At 55.8% G+C, this 22,181-nt stretch overlaps 1 protein-coding gene across 2 annotated transcripts in view; it reads left to right on the top strand.

The window, feature by feature from the left end:
* The window catches only part of RAB11FIP4 (RAB11 family interacting protein 4), a 117,325-nt gene that overhangs the window by 77,465 nt on the left and 17,679 nt on the right, over positions 1 to 22,181 (top strand). Inside the window, exon 1 of one of the 2 annotated variants that reach the window (XM_047707839.1) lies at positions 2,033 to 2,339. The exons of the other annotated variant lie outside the window; for it this stretch is intronic. Coding sequence (XP_047563795.1) covers positions 2,310 to 2,339 — 30 coding nt within the window. The 5' untranslated portion in view covers positions 2,033 to 2,309. Of the gene's footprint in view, positions 1 to 2,032; positions 2,340 to 22,181 lie in introns of those variants that run through there. 2 annotated transcript variants of the gene reach the window in all.

Genomic DNA, 22,181 nt, shown 5'->3' with positions numbered 1-22,181 from the left:
AAATAAAATTTAAAAAAAAAAAAGCTACTAAAAAAAAAAAAAGAAAATGGCGATCTGACTACCCCTAATGAGGGCGGGGTGGAGGGTGCTTGACACATTCTGCTCTTCTTCACTGACTTTTGCCCTAAGAAAGCTAGGATCTAGAACAGCGCCGATCACCTGAGGTTTCTGCTTCCCTCCCCCAGTTCTGGGTGGTCCTCTCACGTGACCTGCTTTCTGGTTCTCCACAGCCTTTAGGGGCACCATGAGACTCAGAAGGGAAGAGGGGAAACTGAGACAGAACTCCCTGGATGCAGCTACACCCTGAAACCTCACAGGAAGCCGCTGAGCCGAGGTCTCAGGGTGGAGCTGGAAAGGCAGAGGAGGCCCATGGCGCGTGGGGTCATTCATGCACCACACCTGTGGTGAGTGACTAAAGTTAAGTGTACCCTCTACCATGGCACACAACAACTCATGAGGTAGGTTGACCCAGCCCCATTTTACAGATAAGGACACTGAGTCTCAGAAGGGTTACATAACTTGTCCTAGGCCTCATAGCTGGCAAATAGAATTGAAACCCAAGTCTATGTGATCCTAAAGCCAGTGTTCCTTATGATACAACACAGCACTTCTGCGTGTTAGGGACTGCAGGAGTGGACCCAGCAAGGGTGAGAAATAGTCCATGGTGCCAGCACAGGGATCTCTGACTTGCAAGGCCATCAGCAGGGAGGAGAGGGTCAGTGGTGGTAGGGTCTCCGCCTCACCCCCACTGCCCTAGCCTCCCCTGGCACAAAGCCTCTACCAGGAGGCCCTCCTCTAGCCAATGCTGTCCTTTTTGGAGAGTTCCCTGTAGGCTCAGAGCCTCAGTGGGATGCTTTGCCTCAGAGTAGGGCCCCTGGTAAACAGAGAGGCAGCTGGCAACTTATTTGCAGGAGAGATATGGGGGAGAAGGAAGTTGAGAGCAAAGAGCCAGAGAGAAGGAGGCAGAAAAGCTGAAAAGCTCTGTGTGTGTGTGTGTGTGTGTGTGTGTGTGTGTGTGTGTGTGTGTTGGTGGTGGTGGTGGTGGAATTGAACCAAAGCACCCAGCTGCCGACAGGCCCTGCCATGTCCATGCGCCACCCTGTTGGTCAGTGAGGACACAGGGAAGGCAAAGGGGCCTTCATCTTGGCCTGAGACAGACAATTAGGAAGATAAATCCCCCAACACTTACCCCCAGTTGGACAATGGAACACCGACTCAAAGGGAAACATCTGTATTATTTGCTGCTTTATATTTTTGCCTTCTTTAATCCAGAGCATAGTGAAGAGTTATGGGGGGTGGGGAAGGAGGCACATTTTTTACTTAAATTATGTTTACTAGGATTCAACACAGAATACTTTCTTTTTTATATTTTTAGGGTTTTTTTTTAAGATTTTATTTATTTGAGAGTGAGAGAGAGCATGAGAGGGGAGAAGGTCAGAGTCGGGAGAAACAGACTCCCATGGATGCGGGACACCATCCCGGACTCCAGGATCACGACCCGAGCGGAAGGCAGTCGCCCAACCAACGGAGCCACCCAGGCGCCCCTTGTTTTTAGTTCTTATTGCGACGAAAGGACGAAGACTCAGACTGGTGGAGGTGGTAGGCGAGGGGGCTGGGGGTTTGGCAGGTCTTCCTTCGGGTCCGCAAATGTGAGCGCGGAAGCGCTGGTCGGAGTCTCGGCGTACAGTGACCGCAACAGTGAGCGTAGTCGGGACCCGACAGCGACAGAGCCCGCCGGGCATGCTTGCGAGCTCACAGACTCGGTCTCCTGGAATCTGAGGGCCAGGGCAGTGCAAACCCGGCGACCTTAACCTCGAGGTGCGGGCTCGGGCGGGCCCAGGCGAGCCCCACCTCCCGGGGAGCCCCCTCCTCCGGTGGGTAGCCCGGGCCTGCCTCAGGGCTGCGACGCCATTGGTCAGCGCCGCCCCAGCCACCTGCCCCTACCTTGGGGGCGGGGTTACCTGGGCCCCGCCCCCCAAGGCTCGGGTTCCCAGACCCGGCTTCCTCCTCCGGCCCCGCCCCCGGCGCGAGCCCCGCCCCCTTCGATCCCTGAGCCCGGGCTCCTCGTGATGTCACGGCAGCTTTGATACAAAGAGCCCTTCGGCCCACGCGGGTCTCCCGGCAACGGGCGCGGGTGGGGGCGGGGCCGGCGCCTTCAACTGTTGCCGAAAGTGAGCGACCCGCCGCGGCGCGGCGGGGCTCTTCTCTGCGCTCCCCGCGTTGCCCGCCGCTTCCCTGCCCGCCCTGCCAGCCCGCTCCCGCTCGCTCCTCGCCCCTCCGCAGCTCACCGACTCGCAGCCAGACGGGGGATGCGCACCTCGCCCGCCCCCGGGGGCCAGGTAAGCGGCGGCCGAGGGGCTGGTGCTCACCGGGCTCCGGCGACGCTCACCTGGCCGGGCCCACGGCCCCGGGGCGGGGGAAGTTACCGAAGCGCGGAACTTTGCCCGCAGCTCGGGCGCCCGCTACCGCCCCGGGAGTGTCCGCCCTCTCGGCCCTGGCCGGGGAGGTCGGGTTACCTGCGTCCTCGCGCGCGGGGCCGCAGAAGAGAAACCTCTGTCCTCGCTGCCCTTTCCGGGCCCTGTGCCGGCTCCCAGGTGCGGGGGGTGAGCAGGGCTAGCCCGGGGGCGCGGGGAGAAGGGGCTGCTTCTCCGGCGCAGTTTCCGAAAAGTGTTTTTGGAGGGATCTAGTGGACTGGGCAGGGGGCTGGTTTGCCAGGACGCCTTCCTCGGGACCCCCGGCCTCCGAGTCCCACCTCCGCTCCCAGCGCGCCTGCCCCACCGGCACCGGTGTTGTCCCAGCTCCCTGCCCTTGGGTCCGCCGAGTCCCGGGGAAGCTGTGCCTGGGCGAAGTTTTTCCGTAGCTCTTGGCGGCTGCACCGAGCCTGTTCCCGGGTTCCCTCGCTTCTCCGAGGGGCTCTGCTGGACAAGGAGGAGAGCCAGCCTAGTTCCGGGCTTGGGGACAGGGCCCTAGCCCTTTCCAGCCAAGACGTCCCCGAGGCCAGAGGTGTATGCGGAGTCCCAGCTCTTTGCCCTCCGGCCCCCGAGAGCCTGCCGGTAGTAGTTGCTGTTGTCACAGCCGCTTCTCTGTGGGCGACTAGCGTCTCTGAGGTCTTGGGGGAGCAGCCTCTGGAGAACCAATTGCGTCTGTGCTATGGGAACCTGGTCTGGACTTCGCTGGTGTTCCTTCTCCCCCGTTCACACCCTCCAGTGTACCTCTCTCTCCATTTATCTTTCTCCCCAGCCCTGCTCTCCCACATATGGCTGGTAGGTGACACGTCACTCGCCCTGAGAGACAAACCTGTGTTCCTTGTTTTATTATTTACAGGCCGCCGCCTCAAAGGATTGTGAGCAGGCCAGATTCCTGCGCTCAGCCTACACTTTTTGCCTTGGCAAACCCCCCCGGGGTTGGTTTCTGATGGTCCCCCAAACCCCTCTCTTCCCTTGGTGGAGGCAGGTGCTAATCGTCTGGGTTCCAGGGAAAGGGGTGGGGTATCCCCAGTTCCTTCCCCTGGAGATATGTGGCAGCCAAGTTAGGGAAAAGGGAATCTCAAAGGGGAGAAGGTGACCAATTATGTGTATATCAGACCTATGCTGTAGGGATCTCTTTCTGTTTGCAAACAGTCAGCTCAGCCTTGGTGGAATCCTTGGGTCACTGCCACTGACTGGGGTCTTGCCTTAAGCCAGGCACCAGCTTGTCCAGATAGACTGGCCCAAACCAGACCCTGCTGAGCTCGCATTCATGAAATCCTCCTTCTGTGCCCAGGTGCTGGCATACAGGGACACTTTCCTGCCGGTAAGGCATTTGCAGGCTGTAGGGAGACTGAAAACCTGGGCCAAATTCCCTGTCCACTGCCCTGAGCCCTCAGGCACAGTGATCTAGGTTGTCTCCAAGATCCCTGTGACTTCACTGGGGGCGGGGGTGGCCTGGAGGAATGGGGGAAGCCAGGGAAGAACCTGGGACTTGTAGCAGGTATCACGGCTTGGGGGATGCCTTCTGGGGAACAGCCTTTTTACTGGGGGGACCCCAGGCATTGGTGGAGGGGGTGGGGTGCATGACTAAGGCCAGGAGAGAGATAAGACTGTGCTAGGGAGGGACCAGACTAGCCAAGCCAGGTGAGCCACAGGAGGTGTGACCTTTGCCCCAAGGAAGACCAGCGGGAGAGAATACCTTAAAAAGGACCTCTCAGCAAGTAAGGGAAGAAAATAAATCTGCCCAGCAGCTTGCCTTGAGGAGGCGCTGGGCCGAAGTGGGAGAATATCCTAGTGGATATTCCGCTGGCCCCCACACGCCCATCCTTCCCTCTCTTCCGAGCACTCTGCTCCTCCCTCCCTCAGCACACTGGCCCCTTTGTGGCCTGCTAGCCCCCTTCCCTATGGGTGGGACTAGCTGCCCCCACATCTAGGGCTTTCTCTGGAGCCCTTCTGGAGACCTCCTGGCTCTCCCCTTCCCGCATTCCCTCCCTCCCTGTCTAGGTGGCTAGAAACTTCCTTCCCTAGGGCTGGCAGTCCATCTTCTGGGCTGACCTTTTATGCCAAGGGATGTTTCACAACTGATCTTGCTTACAGTTTTGCTTCAGTTTATATATTTTAGCTGTGGGTATGGAGGAGGTGGAGGGGATGACTCCCGGTAAAGTACCAGGAGAGTGATCCCTGGAAGGCAGACCTCTCAGGACCTTGTCTGGGGGAGGGACAGCCTGGGCACAGGGTGCCCACTCTCTGGCTCTGCTGTTTTCTGGCACAGGGCTCAGTGCATTTTGAAAGGGAAGCCTCTTTATCTGGTCTGCCCGCTGCCTGGGGTTGGCATTTGGGGCACAGTGCCTTGGCTTTGCCAGCCAGGTAGAACCCCTGGGCATGGGCTCTGTTTTCCTCTGGGTCTGCTCCGTTGGCTCTTGACTCAGGAAGGGGGTGTTGATGGTATCAAATCACTGGCCTTTCCAAGGACGTGGACCCCTTGGGTCTTCCCCCTGCTGGTCTCCCAGCTTCATTAATGGGTAATCCTGCCTGGTGACCGGCTGGGTATGATGAAACAGCCGTGTTGACTTGGCAGACCCACCGTGTGTCTTACTAGACATTGTGGGACCACCTGTCCTGGATGTAGTAGGGCCAGCCCCTCTGTCAGATGGCATTCCAAAGCATCTCCCCATTTCTGTTGGCCCCGCCCTCACCCAACACATCACCCAGCATGGGCAGCTCCTCCGTAGACACTGGAGCATCTCGTCTGTGCCAGACCCTATGCTGGGTGCTTGAGGTATGGCAGCACAGGGCAGCAGCAGTGCCTGTGTCCGTGGAGCTCATGTGATGGCCGGCAGGCAGGGAACAGGTGCAGCGCACGGGGTGTCCGGACTGCAAACAGGCCAGCGGGCCTTGTGGACTTAAACAGAGTGGGCAGGGAAGTCCTCGCTGAGAAGGCAGTGTCCTGACAAAAGCGGTTCAGGTCCAGGGAGAGTCACTGCAAGGGCAAGGGCCCTCAGAGGGGGCCACGGCTGACAAGGCCGAGCTGCGATTGGAGAGGGAACCAGGTCAGGGCAAGGGGCACAGGCTCACAGAGATCGGGGACCTCGCATGCTGCCATGGGAGCGCCCAGACCCCTGGAGAACGGGGGATGAACAGCACACCCCGGAGACTAGACCTCCACTGGCACAAAGTGCATTTCCTTGCTCTGTCCTCTGCAAACCCTCGCTGTTGAGGGGTCTGGGCACTGAGGCATTTCTTTTCTTTTTAAAGATTTTTTTTTTTTTTTAAAGATTTTATTTATTTATTTGACAGAGAGAAATCACAAGTAGGCAGAGAGGCAGGCAGAGAGAGAGGAGGAAGCAGGCTCCCTGCTGAGCAGAAAGCCCCACGTGGGGCTCGAACCCAGGACCTGGGATCATGACCTGAGCCGAAGGCAGCGGCTTAACCCACTGAGCCACCCAGGCACCCCATCTTTTTAAAGATTTTATTTGTTTGTTTGTTTACTTATTTGATACAGAGAGAGCGTAAGCAAGGGGAGCAGGCAGAGAGAGAAGCAGGCTCCCAGCTGAGCAGGGAGCCCGATGCAGGCCTGGATCCCAGGACCCCGGGATCACGACCTGAGCAGAAGGCAGACGCTTAATGATTGAGCCATCCAGGTGCCCCGCATTGAGGCATTTTTTGAGAAGTGTCTGCATGTGGCTGTTGCTGCTGTGGACTTTCCGGCCGTTGGCCTGGGTCAGGTCAGAGAAGCCTGTCCCCGTGCAGGTAGAGACCATTCTGGCCAGATGATATTTCCACCACACAGATCAGTACCAGCAGAACCTTCAGGGCGCCGCTGTTCCCATGGGTCTCTGCTAGCAGGGGTGCAAGGCCAGCCCCCCATCCTCTCCTTCTTGGGCTCCTGGCCTCCCTGAGCCTTAAGGTGTTCAAGCCTTCCTTTTGCTTCCATGGGCAGCACAATTCTGGGCCCTGTTCTCCTGAGAAACCTAGCAAAGGCATTCCCCCACCTGGGCAGCAGCTTTGGGTCTAATCTCTGTCTAGCCTAGGCCCCCAGAGAGAGAAAGAGTGTGTGCGTACACAGGGAGAAAGAGTGCAACCCGAAATGTGTTCATCCTTGGAGGTGTGTGTGGAGGTCTAGAGCTGTGGGGTCTGCGTGACCGCTGGCCCCATCTGGCAGGCTGGCACTAGTAACACCCAACGTTTCCAACCCCACTCCTCAACTTCCTTCAAGAAATGGGAAGTTTTCTGACTGTTGGCCATATTCGTAATTGATTCAGCCTGTTTCATCTTCCCAGACAAGTGGGTTTTTTCCCAGCAATGTAAACATGATTCAAATGAAAACAGAGCTCTGTGGCAGTTATTACTAATAGCTGTGGCCCTGCTTCTGGGAGCCTTTCTCTCTTAAGGGACCAGAAAGAGGAAGGCCCAAACAGAACCCCAGTGTGGGAGAGTGGGTGGGAACACTCGCTGTCTTGAGTCATCTGCTGTCACCCCCACCGTCCTCTGCACTCTGCAAGCAAGCCTCGTGGCCTGAAGAGGGAACTTGTGCTACAGGAACCAGTGTGGTCTGCAGCGGACTTGGGGAAAGGCGGGGGGGGGGGGGGGGGGCAGGGTCTGCTCTTGGCGCCCGCCTTCAGCCCCCTCTTCAGATAGGAGAAACAGGAACAGCACCTGTCTCCTTCCCGCCCACTGGTTTTCCTGGGAGAAACAATCCACCTCAAAACACGAGTGCCTCCCTTTCACCCAATTAGGTGCTCAGCCACTCAATGCCTGTTTTCTTCAAGTAAAAAAGAAAATGTTTTGGAGCCCAGGAGTACACGTGTCTAGTCCCCGGCTCTGCGGCCTGCTTGCTATGGGGTGTCCGGCAAGCCGCCTCCCTTTCCCCGGCTTCCGCGGGCTGATGGTGAAGGTAAAATGAACCCCTGTGACCTGACAAGCCCAGATGGGTTCTGACCGGGGCTCAGTTGGTGCCTGGTGGGTGCTTAGACAGCCAGAGAGGCAGGGTGGTGTGGCGCCCGGGGGGCTGGGCTCTGGAGTCCAGCGGCCTATGTTCGAGTCCTGCCTCTGCCAGGCCAGCGGCTGCTTGTGCAATCGCAGACTGTTTACCCTTTCCGTGCCTCACAGCCTTCCTAGGTAAAAGGAGGACGATGCTAGTCCCTCCCTTGGAAGGCGGGTCTGTGAATCACTGTGTGAATGTATGAACAGCACTTCAAACCCTGCCTGGCGTATGAGGGAGTTGTTATTTTTAGTTCCTGTAACCTTCTAGTGGTTTGATCCTCGCGACTGATAACCTTAGCACCTAACCGAATTTCTCGCCGGGAGGATGTCCGAGCAGAGGCAGGAAAGTGGTGGAGGAGAAGCTCTACTACCTGGGGGGCTTTACAGGAGGAGCGAAACTCCCCTTTCTCAGCTTCTGTGCTGTTTCAGTAAACCTACCCGGCCTCTTGTGGATGTGGGCTCTGGGGCTGGAGCGCAGTGACCAGTGCCCGGCATGGCAGTCTGGGCATGGGACACCAAGCACGTCCCGAGGTGCCAGGCAGCCCCCCGGGGCTTGGTGTGGGGCTGCGCACCTGGTCCTTCCTGCCCACCTCGCCAAGGGGAAGAGGCCACGCCTCTGCTCACCCTCCCTTCGCTGGCCCCCAGCGTCTTATTAAAGCGTTGCAACTCTGGTGGCCCGCAGGGTCGCCAAGATCGGGAGAGGAGCCCGACAGAACGATACAGACTGTCAGCCTCCCCACCGTGTTGTGTGACTGCCCTTGGCCCTGTTCCAAGGAGCCAGCCTACCTGTTCAACGAGCTTGGCTGCTCTGAGGTCTGCAGCTCCATGGGGAACTGGGGGAACGGCGAAGCCAACGGGCAGGGCCAGACTGGCAGGTGGGTGGGGGTCGGGCCGAGCTCTGCGGCTAATATGAAGTAACCTTGAATCAGAAGACTCCTGGTGAAAGGAGGGCTCTTGTTGACAGGCAGGTCTGGCCAGCACATTTTTGTGTGATTATCTACAAGATTGTGTCGGTTATTAGCAAAGAAGGACCTTGCGGCAGCCAGGCGTGCATGTGTGTGGTCACGTGCATGTGAGGAATTGTCCTCTGCCCCCCAAGTCCCACACACAGTCTGAGGAACTGTGCCTGAGTCCCCATTCCCCACTTACGCTGTATTTTACAGACGCTAAGACACTTTTCCCTCCACGTTTTAGCATCTCCAGTTGTATGTGTGGTACATTTGCTGGTGTGCTTTCATTTCTCGGTGTACTTGGAATAACAGTGCACCTTAAAATCCAAGGCGTCTCGGATTTAATGAAACACAGAAACTAGGTGACCTCTGGAGAGCTTACGTAACCTGCCCAGTTTCTTCAAGGAAGGGAGTAGAGCTACCTTGTAGTGGTGGGAGGGTTATGTGAGGGGACACTTACTACGATGTGGTTCAGGGGAACAAGGTTGGACTCCAGGCTGACCTGGGCTCCGATTCCCACCTTGCCCGCACACAAGCTGTGTGACCTTGGGCAAGGGGAGCAACCTCTCTGAGCCTCATGTTCTTCCTCTGTCAGATGCCGGTCCTGGCTCCATAGTTGTCGTGATTGTGCACAAGGTGTCTTTTCGTCTTACTGGGTCTCATCTCAGGTCTCACTGCCCCATTCCAACTGGACTAGGAGGGAAAGTGAGGGCAGAGAGCAGGTTACCGGCCTTCGCAAGGTAGCAGAGGGAGAGGGGGTATTATTTATCGGGGCTTCTTGACTCGGTTTCTAATCCTTGAACATCATCTTTTCCTTCCTTCCTTTCCCTCCTCCTCCCACTTTGCCTGAGTTTTCATTTTCACATGTGTTTCCTTTTAGCAATTCTCCCTCCAGTCTCTCTTCTTCCTTTCTGTAAAAGCTCCCCACATGCAGCCTCTCTGAAGCTCCCCATGGAGGGGAAGGGCGGGGAGCCCTGCCTCGTGGCCAGGTGGCACAGGCCCCAGAAGCCTCTGCCAGCCGTGGTCCATGGCGTGATGTACTGTGTTCCCGGCAGCCTTCAGCTCAAGCCCACGTTCTGGTGCCGCCCACCTTGCTGCCTCCAGTGCCCGCATGGCCCGACCCAAGAGGCTGTTCCAGTGCTGCATACCGGACACTGCCGTCACCGAGAGTAGTCTGTCTTTTCTGTACCCTTTTTGCTGCATTAAAGTCAGACCTGTTCGCATCCCAGCCCTGCTGGCTCTGTGACCTTTTGCAGGTTACTTAACCTCTCTGAGCCTGGGTTTTCCCATCTGCATGGTGGTTGATGCACAAAAGTACCTGGTACGTGCTAGACGCTTAATAGGTGTATTCTTTCCTGGTCCTCCTCAAACAGTTAAGACCACTTGATGTTTCTTTAGGGGCTCTGGGAGACAGATGGAGGAGCTCAGGGCAGGGAGCTGCAGGGGTGCAGGCACAGGGATCTGGGCGAGCAGGATGTGTCAGGCAGCATGCAAGCTTCGGGGGCGGAACGGGGTGAGCGGTCAGGACCTCCACACCTTTGAGGAGTGAGGTTGATCAGGTAGGCTACTTGCTAAGAGTGCGGTGAGGTGCTGGACTACAGCGCGTGGGGACATCCAGCTGACCGTGGGCCACCCCAAGCAGGGCCTCAGCGAGAGCTACTGGCTGGAGGGGGACCTCATTCTCGTCAGAAGGACCCTCTGTTTCTCCCCGTCTTGAGATCCTGGTGAAAGCCAGTAGCCCAGCTCCCTCAATTTTGTGCGTGGTGCCTGGGTTCCCAGCCCCCTCTAGGTGCTGTCTGGACTCGGGCAGAAGCGTCGACCCCCATCCTTGGTGTGTGGCAGAGGCTATGATGAGTTCCCCAGCCCTGAGAGATACAAGGCTGAGGTTGGGGCACAACTTGGCTTACAGAACACCTGTGTCAGCGGGTCTGGTGGCCCCTTTGGGGACCCCCCTGGCAGGAAGCAAGCATGCATACCACACGGCTCCTTACTAGGAACAGGGGAATGGGTGGGTCAGTTGTGCCAATGCTGGGATGGGAAAATCACTCCTCTCACCCGCCCACCCCAGATAATCTCTCTCTCCTTAAAGTGGTGTACACGGGCTGAGGAGGTGAGGGTAAGGCCACCTCACCCACCTCACCCAGTCCTAGGGAGAGAGTCATGGGAGCAGAGAAGGGGCTCATGGGATTTGTGCCTAGATGTGGCTATAGGGCTCTCTGCATGGAGGGGAAGAATTAGTCCCTTGGATATAGTGACGTTCTCACTGGGGCTTGTTTAGGAACAGGCCTTTGTGGCGTAGGGAGGAACTGTGTTTCAGGCATAAGGAGCCAGAGCGTGAGGGTGGTGATCATGTCCGACAAGAGCTTGGGGTACAAAGGGAGGGAGTGGCAGGATCATGTCCGGAGGCTGAGACCAGCTGGACGGGGCTATGTGTGCTGGGCTGAGACGGGGGCCTGGTTTTGTGGCCATTGGCAAACTCATGGGGTCTTTGACAGGGACCTTCTTGGACATTCTGTAGCCTTGTACTCCCCCTGGGCACCTCCTGCCCTCTGCGCCCCAAGCTGTGGCTTGTGTTCAGACCCAGAGCTCTCACCTGTTCTTACTGCGGGACAGCCTGGGAAGGGACTGGAGCTGGCTTTGCCTCTCTGGCTTGTGGCCCCCAAGCTGCGCTCTGGCCAGCAACACTCTGATGAGTCTGGCTGTGTGACAGCAGCCCTGGGGACACCCGTCCAAGGCACTGGACCTGGCAGAGGCAGAAGGATAGGATAGGAGGGAGCACCTGACCGGAGCCGGCTGGGAGCACTGCTGGGACTCTGGGATGATGGGAGATGCCTGAAGGTTATAACAGTAGAGGCAGGGGGGCTGGAGAGTGGTGGCAGAGGAGTTCCTGGGTCCGTGGCCTGCCTGATCCCAGTCTGTCTGCCCTGGAAGCTCTGGCTGTTAGCTCTGGGTAAACACTGGAGCCCTCTGCTTAGCCTTCCCAGCCTGAGGGCTCCTATGCAAAGAAGGGGATGAGGTAGGTACTGGCCCAAGCTCTAGACCGTGGGTCAGCCCTGCTCGGGTGTACTCTCCTTGAGGCAGATGGTGGCCTCTCCCTGGGAAGTTCACATCCCCTCGTGGGAGGGTGCCCCTTAAAGGAACACTGCTCTGCCTGTCCGGCGGAGCTGGCCTGGGCCACTGTTGGCCCATCCCAGGCTCCTTTCTGCCCCTTCCTTAGCAACATGGTAAAACATGGAGCCCCCAAAGCAAGCCCCACAAACTCTTGACTGTGAGTAATTAAGCCCTCACTTCAAACAGCCACATCTTTAAAAGCTGTAATTTGTAGCCTAAAATAGCCGCCTATTCAAAGAGCCAGGAGAGCCCTTGATGTGTGCCCCTTTCAACTTGCAGCCCGTGAATTCGCCTTTGACATTTGGGTTGTCCGACACCCCTGGCTGTGGTTTTTTGGAGCCGCAGATCCAGTGGCCGGGTGGGAACGCCGCTTCCCAGCATATACTTGGGAAATCTTATTTTGAGCATTTAGATCTGGTGATTGATGTCCAGGGGTTCCTGCCTCGGGTTCACATGACTCTACCTTTTTGTGTGACCACCCACGCTGGGTGAGGTGGCCTTACCCTTTTGTGTGACTCCAATTCTTCTGGAGAAGAATCACAGCATAACTTCAAGGGAAGGTGGACTGAACTCTGGACACTGGGTTCTTACCTGCAAGGAGGAGAGGGTGTTTACGTGCAGGGATTTCGGGGGCAGAAAACGAGACCCTCTCAGTAAAGCACAGAGCAGACACTGGCCACGTGGGGGGTGCTCCCGTGTGTCCCCTTCCCCCAGCTGGCCTCTTGTTGTAGACCGGCCTTGTGGATTCGGATAGGTACTTGTGGGGAGGGGGGTACCCGGCTCACAGGAAACACCTCCCTTGACCTGCAGCTTCTCCATCAGCTGACGTGCCTGGAATTCTTGGGGCTGGCTGCTGGGCTTGGTTTCCAGATGTAGAAGCAATTTGAGTTCTGTTTTCCTAATCCCCAGCAGTTTGCTTCTCGAGTCCATGTTCTCACTTGAATATCAAGACCGTTGGCTCTCTTTCAGGGCAGGGGTTAGGCTAGATGGCCTCTTTGGATCCCTTTTTGCTCAGGAGGTAAGTTCCCTGAGGCACTCTGATCACTCTGACCTAGGGCTTTGTTAGGACAGTCACACCCCTGTCAAGGGCTTGGTCCCTTCGGGAACAGAAGTTCACCATGGGGCCACCTCCCCTCCATGGTTTTTCCCTGGAAATGGATCACTTAGCCAGAGGCAGCTGCTGTGTCTGCCTGACCCTGCCTGGACAGCCAGCTGTGAAGGGGGATGTGGGCTCCAGTTCTGGCTGAGTCTGGGGGTGGGGGTGGGCTGGTGTCCCAGCTGAGCAAGGTGCCATGTGTCCCAGGAATGATGAGGGCCCTTCTCTCCAAACTGACCACAGCGGAGGGAAGAAATTTCAAAGAACCAGAAATACCGTCTGGCATGGATAAACTGGTAATATCTTGCTCAATTACGGAGAGCTCCTCACCACAGAGGTGGCCTGCCCCGGCTCAGACTGTAGTTCCAGGCCTAACTGCTGGTCTCTCCTCTTGTAAACCATTCACTTTTTAGGTAAGATAACTTTTACATTTGTATTATAACTACACTAAATACAGTTCTAGGCAAGCAGAAATTGCCTTTGCCATTTTAAATGTCTCTGGCTGAACTCCATGTACACGTTCCTTTAAAATTAAAACATAATACATATATTATTGAGGGAACACAAGAAATGGAAATAATTGACTTAGATTTATATATATGGTGTTTAGGAAACATCATTCTGATAATTACAGATCCGCCAAGTTTCAGCTTCAGCAAAAGAGTCTCTTTAGAAATCACAGTACCTCCAAATGATCACGAGAGAGAAGACCGCCTTTCTTTTGAGGAGGGAGGAAAACGAACAAACCCCCAGTCCCTTGATGAGATTCTGGAGACCCAGCAGGTCTCTTTGGAGGCTAAATTGAATTGACCTAGAAGGAATTTGCCTTTATTATCAGGGTGGGAAGGTGGGGGACAAATCCAGGTGGGACCAAGGGGCACCACACAGGCTTCCGAGTGGGGGAAGGAAAGGGTGGTCGTCAGCAAACAGCTAAGTACCACACACCGGCTGCCTTGAGCCACTGAGCTGAATTCTGTCGCAAGTCTGGAGGCTAACCTTCAAGATCGAGGCATCTGCGGGGTTGGTTTCTTCTGAGGCCCCTCTCCTTGGCTGGTGGATGGCTGTCTTCTCCCTGTATCTTCACATGGTCTGTGTGTGTGTGTCTGTGTGTGTCCTAATCTCCTACTCCTCTTTACGATACTAGGCCATTGAATTAAGGCCCACCACGATGCCCTCATTTTAATATGATTGCCTTTTTAAAGACCCTATCTCCCCAAATAGTCACACTCTAAGGTACTGGGGTTGGGACTTTAACATATGAATTTGGCGGGTGACCGGACACAGTTCAGCCCATAAAAGGAAGTTCCTTCAAGCCATCTTCCAAGGGGAGGAGGAAGAGGAGTGTGAGCAGAGCCCGGCATCTAGAGAAAGAGCCCTGAGTGGAGGGGATGGGAGGCAGCTCTGCCTGCAGGCAAAGGCCCACTCTTGATGATGGGCCCTTTGGGGAGGCTCTTGGCCAAGTGCTGTCTTCAGATGAGGTTCCAACGTTCTGATTCCTGGTTCGCCTTCTAGAACCTGAGCCACCCTTGCTGCCTGATCTGACCATTTGGAACCTAGACTGCTCCTCATTCATCTCGTGGGGTTCTGACCCTTGGGGTTGTGTTGGTCCACCAGGCTCCCTGTTTCTGCTCACTCTGTCTCTGGGGTGTAGCAATCTTTAAGGAAGGCTTCACTTTTGCATATTCCGTTTAAATGGAGCTAAACTTGTCAGAGATTTTCCACTTTTCCTTAACCCATTCAGCAAGTTTGGGGCAACTATCTTTCATGTTTTATGTATGTATCTTTCTGCTAATCTACTGGAAAAAAAAAAAAAAAAAAGACCTGTAAGAACCGGTTATGGGAAGCCACTGAAGGTGGGGCCAGGAAGCCTGTGTAACTCCCCAAGGTTTTGCCTGAAGCACCCCCTCCCAGGCCCGGTGGTTCCAGAGCCCACCATCCAGCTCCTGCAGTGGCCAGACTCCCATCAGCCACACAAGAGGACCCCCCACAGTGTTTCATTTGGAGCCCAAGCCAGCCCCTGCAACCAGGACAGACCATCATGGCACTGGTTGGTGGGGGAGACCGCTCCAGCAAGGATTTGCACGCCCCAGCTGCCCTCCAGGGCCGCAGCCATATTGGCTTTATCTCTCATGTAACTTTTTTTCCCCCAAACCATTTGAAAGAAAATTAAGCAAGACCTTATCAAAACTAAGGGTACTTTTCCTTCATAACTATTAGCAAGCATAATTCCCTAATATCACCCAATATCTAGTCCATATTCCAGCTTCGATTTCGACTCCAGTAGGACTTGCTAGCTAGGTGGTGGTTTGCTTATTTGTTTGAACTAGGATCCAATCAAGGTTAACATTTAGCTTTTCTGTCTCTTGATGAATCTAAAACAGTGGTTCTTAACAGTGTGGTCCTGGGACCATCAGCATCACCCAAGAACTTGGTAGAAATGCACTTGGAGATATTTTATTTATTAGAGAGCCAGAGAGCAAGCACGAGTGGAGGGGGGAGGTAGAGGCTGAAGCGGACTCTCCGCTAAGGGAACCCAAGGATGTGGGGCTTGATCCCAGGACCCTGGGATCATGACCTGAGCTGAGGGCAGCCCTCTAACTGATTGAGCCACCCAGACACCCCTAGTAGAAGTTAGATCTTAAGGCTTGATTAGAATTGAGGCTTGTCCTTCATCTTGTGTCCGGTCAGGAGGCCAGTGTCTGAGTGTTCCCAATTAGTGATGCTAGGTTCGATCACTGTATTAAAGTGACAGTAGCCTGTTTTTACCACAGTCAAAATATTGGGGGGGTAGAGGGTGTTTGGAGGGTGTCAGGTGGTTCTTTGGTACCCTGCCAGGTCTAGTCTAGCTCCTCGTCAATCTCCAACCCAATGGTTTTATTCTACAGTGGGGGACAGCGTGCGATTTGGGCCAGGTCTCGTTTGTGTGGCTCACACCTTCCATCTCTCTTCTAATTCTGTTGTTTGCCTGCCCCATCAGTTACCAAGAGAGATGAATTAAAATCTCCACCGCTATTCATTCGTTTATTTGAAAGTAAGCTCTGCACCCACCATGGGGCTTGAACTCCTGGCCCTAAGATCAAGAGTCACATGCTCTACCCGCTGAGCCAGCCTGGCACCCCGCCCTCCATTTACTTTATTTTTGGCTTGTGTCCTGGTGTTTATGTTGTGTCGCTTATAAACACCACGTAGTTATTGTCTTTATCTAATCTGATGGTGTTTGTTTATTAATAATGTGGTTTTATTCCATTTTCATTTACTGCATTGCTACCATGGTTGAGTTCTGATCTTTGGTCTTCTTTTTTTTTTTTTAAGTTTTTTTTTTTTGTTTGTTTGTTTGTTTGTTTTTAGATTTTATTTATTTGTCAGAGAGAGAGGAGAGCAAGCGAGCACAGGCAGACAGAATGGCAGGCAGAGGCAGAGGGAGAAGCAGGCTCCCCGCCAAGCAAGGAGCCCGATGCGGGACTCGATCCCAGGACGCTGGGATCATGACCTGAGCCGAAGGCAGCTGCTCAACCAACTGAGCCACCCAGGCGTCCCATCTTTGGTCTTCTTTTCCTCTTTTTTTTCTGTATCCTTTCAGATGTCTTAAGCATTTTTTATTCCATTTTTTTTTCTCCATTAGCGCTTTAGTAATACATTTTTTTTAATTTTGAAGAGCGGACTTTTGAAATGCTTCGACATGCTCTTGGAATGCAAGTGGCGTGGTGGGGGAAGGGGGCTTGGAGGGTCTCCCAGTGGAGCGTGTGACCCCCTGTGACGGGCGCTTCCGGTGGGGTCTGAGGTCTGGACCTAACAGCTTGAAAACCAGACCGTGGTGGCCCTTCCCTCACCCCTTTGGGACTCGAGTGCCACCCATGGCCACAGCTTGTCTCTAGATAGCCCTGCAGAGCCAGAGCGCTGGCTGATTGACTTACAGTGAGCAGCGTGCCCTGGCTGTGAGCTTGGGCAGCCCAGCTTTCCCCATCGGCCACAGGCTGGGTGGGTGAGGGGGTGGGTGAACTTGGACATGGGGGAGCTGGTTAGCAGGGCTGCATGGACATTGAGTGATCCCAAGCTCTGGTGCCAGCTATGTCAGACCCCACAGCCTTTGGGGCAGGCTGGCCATGTGGGGCAGGCAGACCAGACCCCTCTGGCCAGTGCCTGTGTGGGTGCTGCTAGGTCTGCTATAGACTCTCCCTATTAGATCCCTTACGACACAGTCCCTCTGCTCTGCCACTGTGCAGGAAATTTGCCTACCCTTTCTCTTAGGTTAGCTGTGGGGGGAGGGGCGGGCTGTCGGACACCCTCATTTCTGAGTTTTTCTGGGAGCTACATGTCTTCTCTTTCTCTTCACTCCTGTGACACTACCTTAGCAGCGTCTGTTGGGAGAGGGGAAGCGTGAGACTGTGAGAGAGTGCAGGAGTATGATTAAGAACGTGGAAAAGAAGGCCCTTTGGGCTTCCATACCCCTTCCACTGTGGGGGCGTGTACCATAGTGGGGCCTCCATATTGGAGTGCCTTTGCTCTATGCAAATGGCCTGGGAGCTCTCAAGAACCGCGAGCCTTACTTTCTCTTCTCTCTGGTATCAGCCTGAGGTTCCACAGCTGGTGGGGGCCAGATCCAGGACCGAACCATGTTTGCCTGAGAGCCTCAGTTCTCCCACCTATAAAACTGGGTGACTTAGGACTTCCATCCAGGGGCCAGGGAAGGAAGTGCACACTGGAGGGCCACTCTCTGATCTGGACCCTGGGGACGGGAACAGGGCAGTCTGTCCTATCTTCTGAATGTTGGCCTCCCCCACCAGAATGGGATGCTTAGGTTTTCTTCATCTGATCGTGTGCAGTCGGTCCCCAGGATTGGCCAAGACAGGTGATAGATGAACTCTAGTGGCTTGGTGACCTTGTGGTCCCCTCTTTGCCCTTGACCTTTTTGGTGACAAGCCGGGACCTCATATCTGAACCAAGGTTACTTCTGTTCCAAAGTTGAGGCTTTAGACACCAGCCTCCCTGTATAGAAGCTTACCTCCCCCTTTAGTCCCACCCTCGCCCTTTGACTGGCGGCCCAGCCACACTTTGTTGAGCCAGAACCTTATCAGCCACTGATGTGCACCGACCCCCACCCACAGAGCAAGGCTTGGCTTCAGGGCAGGGGTTGGCGGCCACAAGCAGGTGGCAGGTACAACCCAGATTGCTTGCTGAGCTCTGCTGTTGCCAACCCGGATTGCTTGCTAATCTCTGCTGTGGCTGAGTGGTGGCGGCTAGGGGATCCCAGCCCAGGTAAGCCAATTCCCTCTCTCTGGACCTGGGGGCATTGGCATCCACAAGTTAGCTCCCTAGTCTTTAGCTACCTGTGGTGAAGACCTAGAGAGACCCTGAGCAGGCCTGTCACTCTTCCCAGGCAGTGGGTTGGCTGGGATTGTGATGAGGGATTTCATCCCCAGCCCCCTGCACCTCCGACCCGCTTAGCGTCACCCAGACAGCATCCTGACTTCTCCCCTGAACCAGGCTTGGCTTGTGTCCCCCACCTCCCTGCTCTCCGCCCAGTACCTTCCCTGCAGTGGGTCCCACGTGTGCCCGCCAGTGTCTGGCTGCGAGGAAAGCTGGGATGTGCCGAATCAAGCTATTTTTACCCAGTCCTGTCCCTGCAGAGCTGTTCTTTGGCTCTGAGTTACCGCCTGGGAAGTGGAACTACAGCCAGGGCTGGGGATGGATGAGCCGGAGCCTCGGAGCCTCGGAGCCTCCTGGCCTCCCCTGCCCAGCCTGTATCTTAGCCTGACACTAAACTGTGTAATTAGCGTGCAGAGAGAGTAAGTGGAAGATGGCCCCAGTGGGGAGAAAGGAAGCACCTGCACCTCTGTAACTTGCAAACTTCAGACTTCCAGAAGCTTGAACCCAGCCAGCATCCACCTGGTGTGTCGCTGGGGGTCAGTGGGATAGGGTCCCAGGGGGCTGGATAGAGGCCATCAGGCCTGGAGACACCCTGGTTGTCTTCTCTCAACACAGTGAAGACCATAATAGCTCAGATTTATTGATCCTTCTCTGTGTGCTTAGCACGTGTACTAACTCGTTTCCTGATGACCAGTAACTCCCTTCTGCAGATGGGGAAACTGAGGCATGGAACAGTTCAGTAAACCTAAGGTTGCAGAGCTGAGGGGTGGAGCTGGGGTTTGAACCCAGTCAGTCCACCTCCAGAGCTCGCTGCTAACACCGTTCTGCCCCCCTCTCTTCTCTGCCACGTTCCCAGTACCTGTGAGGTACGGGGCAATGTTCTACGTAGGTTCTCTATGGCTGTCTTGTCAGCTGGCTGTTTCCAGCCCTGTTTTTAGATGAGGCTCAGAGACTGAACAGCTTGCCCAGGGTTGCACAGTGGCCAGTGAATGAGCCAGGCAGGCACCGAGGCCTCGGGGTTACTGCAGCTGGGCTTTTCCCAGCGCCCCGTTCTGCCACGCAGTTTGCGGCCACAGGTACCCACCACTCACCTGCCATGTGCCCCCTGTGATGCCAACTGCTGGGGGTTCGGACGCAGACGTCCCCATGGTGACCTCCTTGAGGGCCTGCCTTCTCACAGGGAATGTGGAAGCGGGGTCCCTTGGAGTCCATGCCCTAGCTGCCTCGAAAATGGAGTAGTGGTGTGCGTGACTTGAAGATGGATTGCCACTGGGGCGGTTGGGGGATGGGGAGGACCAGATGAAGTCCTCAGGTCTGGGCCCTGCCGTAGCCCCCTCTGGCAGTGTGGACGGCAGGGCATTGTTGGCCCCTCTGAGGCCGGGATGACCTCTCCCACCATGGGTATTTTTTTTTTAACCAGCTATTGAATTCAGCCTATGCCAGCTTCCTACAGAGGAAGGGGTGACTTTGGAGCCTGCTGGCAGGCAAATACTGCCCTCCTTGGAGAGGGGCCTCCATGGCCAGCCTATGTGCCTCTGGGTTCCCACCTCTAGCCTGGCCCAGCTGCGTCTAGTCCCAGCCAGAGACGGGCTGGGGATATGGAGGGGGACGTTGGAGATGCAGACCTGCCCTTCCAGAGCAGTTGGTTAGGGCCTGTTTTCCCAGCTGCAGGCCTCCGATCTCTCTAGAAACCCTTGGTTTCTGATAATTCCCCAGACCTAGCCTCTTGAGGATGGCGTACTTCCTAGTCTCCAAGCCGATGAGTAGTTAGTGGCCTGTCTAGCACCTTCCAGCTACCACCCATGCTTTGCCTCCTTTCCTGAGGTGTTTGGGATCAGAGCAGGCTGTGCCCACTTCCAGCAGCACCCCTCCCAGGCCCGGTACTACACCAGGCCCTTCTCCAGAGGGCCCAAAGGGATGGGAGCAGACGCAGGACATTCCCGAGGGAGGAGCAGGGGTGACGGGACCGCTTTTGTCCAGGACAAATGCCAAACCAGTACTGACTGTCTCGACCAACCAGGGTATCTAGTTACTTTTCTTATAGCTGTCTTTATATTATTTGAATTTAGGAGGAAACTACTAGAAAGGGTTTTGGAGTCCTAAAATTTTTAACTCACCTTGGGCTAACCACAGTGGGATGAATGAAAAGGTGTTAATATGGGGAGGTAATTGATTTTAAGAGAAAAGGCTGGAGGTTGAGAGTCTGCATGCATGTGTACATGTGTGTGCACACGTGCGTGCATGCGTGTGTGCGTGCGTGTGTAGCGAGGGGACGCTGAGGGGCCAGGACTCCACATGTCAAGAGCCTGGCTTCTGTGGCAGGAAGTCCTAGGGCAGTGCCGGCCCACTCTGAGCCTCATCTTCCCAGGTGTCCCATGAAGACTACGAATCCTGTTCGCATCCTGGATCTCCTCTGGCGCTGTAGTCAGGGCCAGCTGGGGCTGTGTGTGTGGGAGACAGACCGCCTGCTTTGTCGACTGTGAAGGGCCAGGCACATGTGGACTCTGCTCAGTCAGAGGATAAAATTATGCCTGAGAAGGGGGTGGTCTTTTTGGGTGGGAGTGACCCCTGTGGGGGCATCTGACCCCTCCCACCCGCCTGTGGCTGAGGACAGGCCATTCTTTCCTCTTGGCCCAGCTGTTGGGAGTGGGTATGTTGCTCTAGGACATCCGGTGAGAGGGGGCCGTGGTCCCCACCTGCCTGTCGTGAGCTGGGTGTCTCTGGGCAGAGTGCCTGGCAAAAAACGGGGCCTCTACATCTCCGTGTCCAAGGGAACAAACATGAATTAGCCACCGGCAGGCCAGGCCGAACGCCTGCAGAGCGTGGCTGCTGGTCCCCACTCAGGGCCCTGCCTGCCTCCGGGGAGTATGCTGGGCAGCAGAGCCCCAGGACCCCTGACGACCGAACTTTGGTGAGAGCAGTATAGGCACTGGTACCCCACAGTCCAGTCCTGCCCTGCCACCAACTCCCATGGGGCCCCAGGCAAGTCCCCCTGACTCATGGGGAAAAGGAGACCCAACTCTTGGGGCTGTGAAGACCAGAAGTGGCCATGGACTCCTGGAAGCCCTGGGGCAGGCCTTCCTCGCAAGCGCTAAGCTCCCGCTGCCGCCATGGCTGAGAAGGCAGAGAGCTCGCAGGTGAAGGAACAGAGCTGGGCACTGCTCCTCTGGGGGCCCCCCGCTCTCCCCGTTGGGCTGCCTGGCCCCCACCTGGCCCGCAGTGGGAAGCAGGTGGCGCAGGCGGGAATGCCAGGCTCCACACTTACCAACACGCTCCTCTGATGTGCACTCTTCTCGTTATCACCCCAAGATGCAAAATGCGTGACGTGTGGGTTGCAGTGGAGCCAAGCCGGTGGTGGCCGGAGAGGTGGGGGCCCTCGGCCTGCTGGCCGGAAGAGCTCTGGAGTTCTGGCAGGCTACCTTCTGAGCTTGTGAATACCTTCATTCGTGAACTGGGGTTAAGAAGCCCCGTTCTAAAGCATTGTCATGAGCCCACAGACTCTGTGCTAATGCTCAGCTCTGTCTCTGACCTTGGGGACTGCTTAGTACATGGTGGTTTCTCCTGGGACTCAGCTTCAGGCTTGCTGATGAGGGGACCTTGTTTAGGGCCCCAGATCCAATGAGGCTGGGAGCCATGTGGGATTGGATGAATGACCTCGAGGTGGAAAGGGCCATGTGAACACTAGGGGTGGTTTTAATTACCCAGCCCCTCGGCCTCCACAGTCAGGGGACCCTGGCGGCCTGATGCCAACTTTATTAGTCCATCTGATGCTTGGCCTGAGTCAGGGCACAGGCAGGAGCCAAGCTCATTAATTGTCATCTCTCCTTAGGCCAGGAAGTCTTGGCCAGGAGAGACCGCCAGGAGGGCTGCCTGCCTCCCTTCTAGGGGGGCCCAGCCAAGCCTGTCGCTGACCACCTCCCTCACATGTGCCTGATCCTGTTCTCATCCCAGGCACCTGGAGGCTCTGCCCAGGCTCTGTTCGGTCACGCCTCTCATAGTCCTGGGGCTGCAGGGAGCACCTGTCACAGAAGGCTCTGCCAGCCATCACCGGGGAACACACCTGAGAACCTCGGGAGTAGCTTGACGTCTCAGAGGGGAGCAGGGGGAGGCAGGGCCCCCTTGGAGGTGGCAGCTCCAAGAAATTGTTTGTAGAGAGCTGCCTCTCAGACCAGGAGCGCTCTGAATAAAGCCAGAGCGCTTAACCTG

Source organism: Lutra lutra, chromosome 16 (genome assembly GCF_902655055.1).
Source record: "Lutra lutra chromosome 16, mLutLut1.2, whole genome shotgun sequence".
In the NCBI taxonomy this organism is placed as follows: domain Eukaryota; kingdom Metazoa; phylum Chordata; class Mammalia; order Carnivora; family Mustelidae; genus Lutra; species Lutra lutra.
Note: the sequence above shows the minus strand (reverse complement) of the source record. Positions and strands in the feature narration are given on the sequence as shown.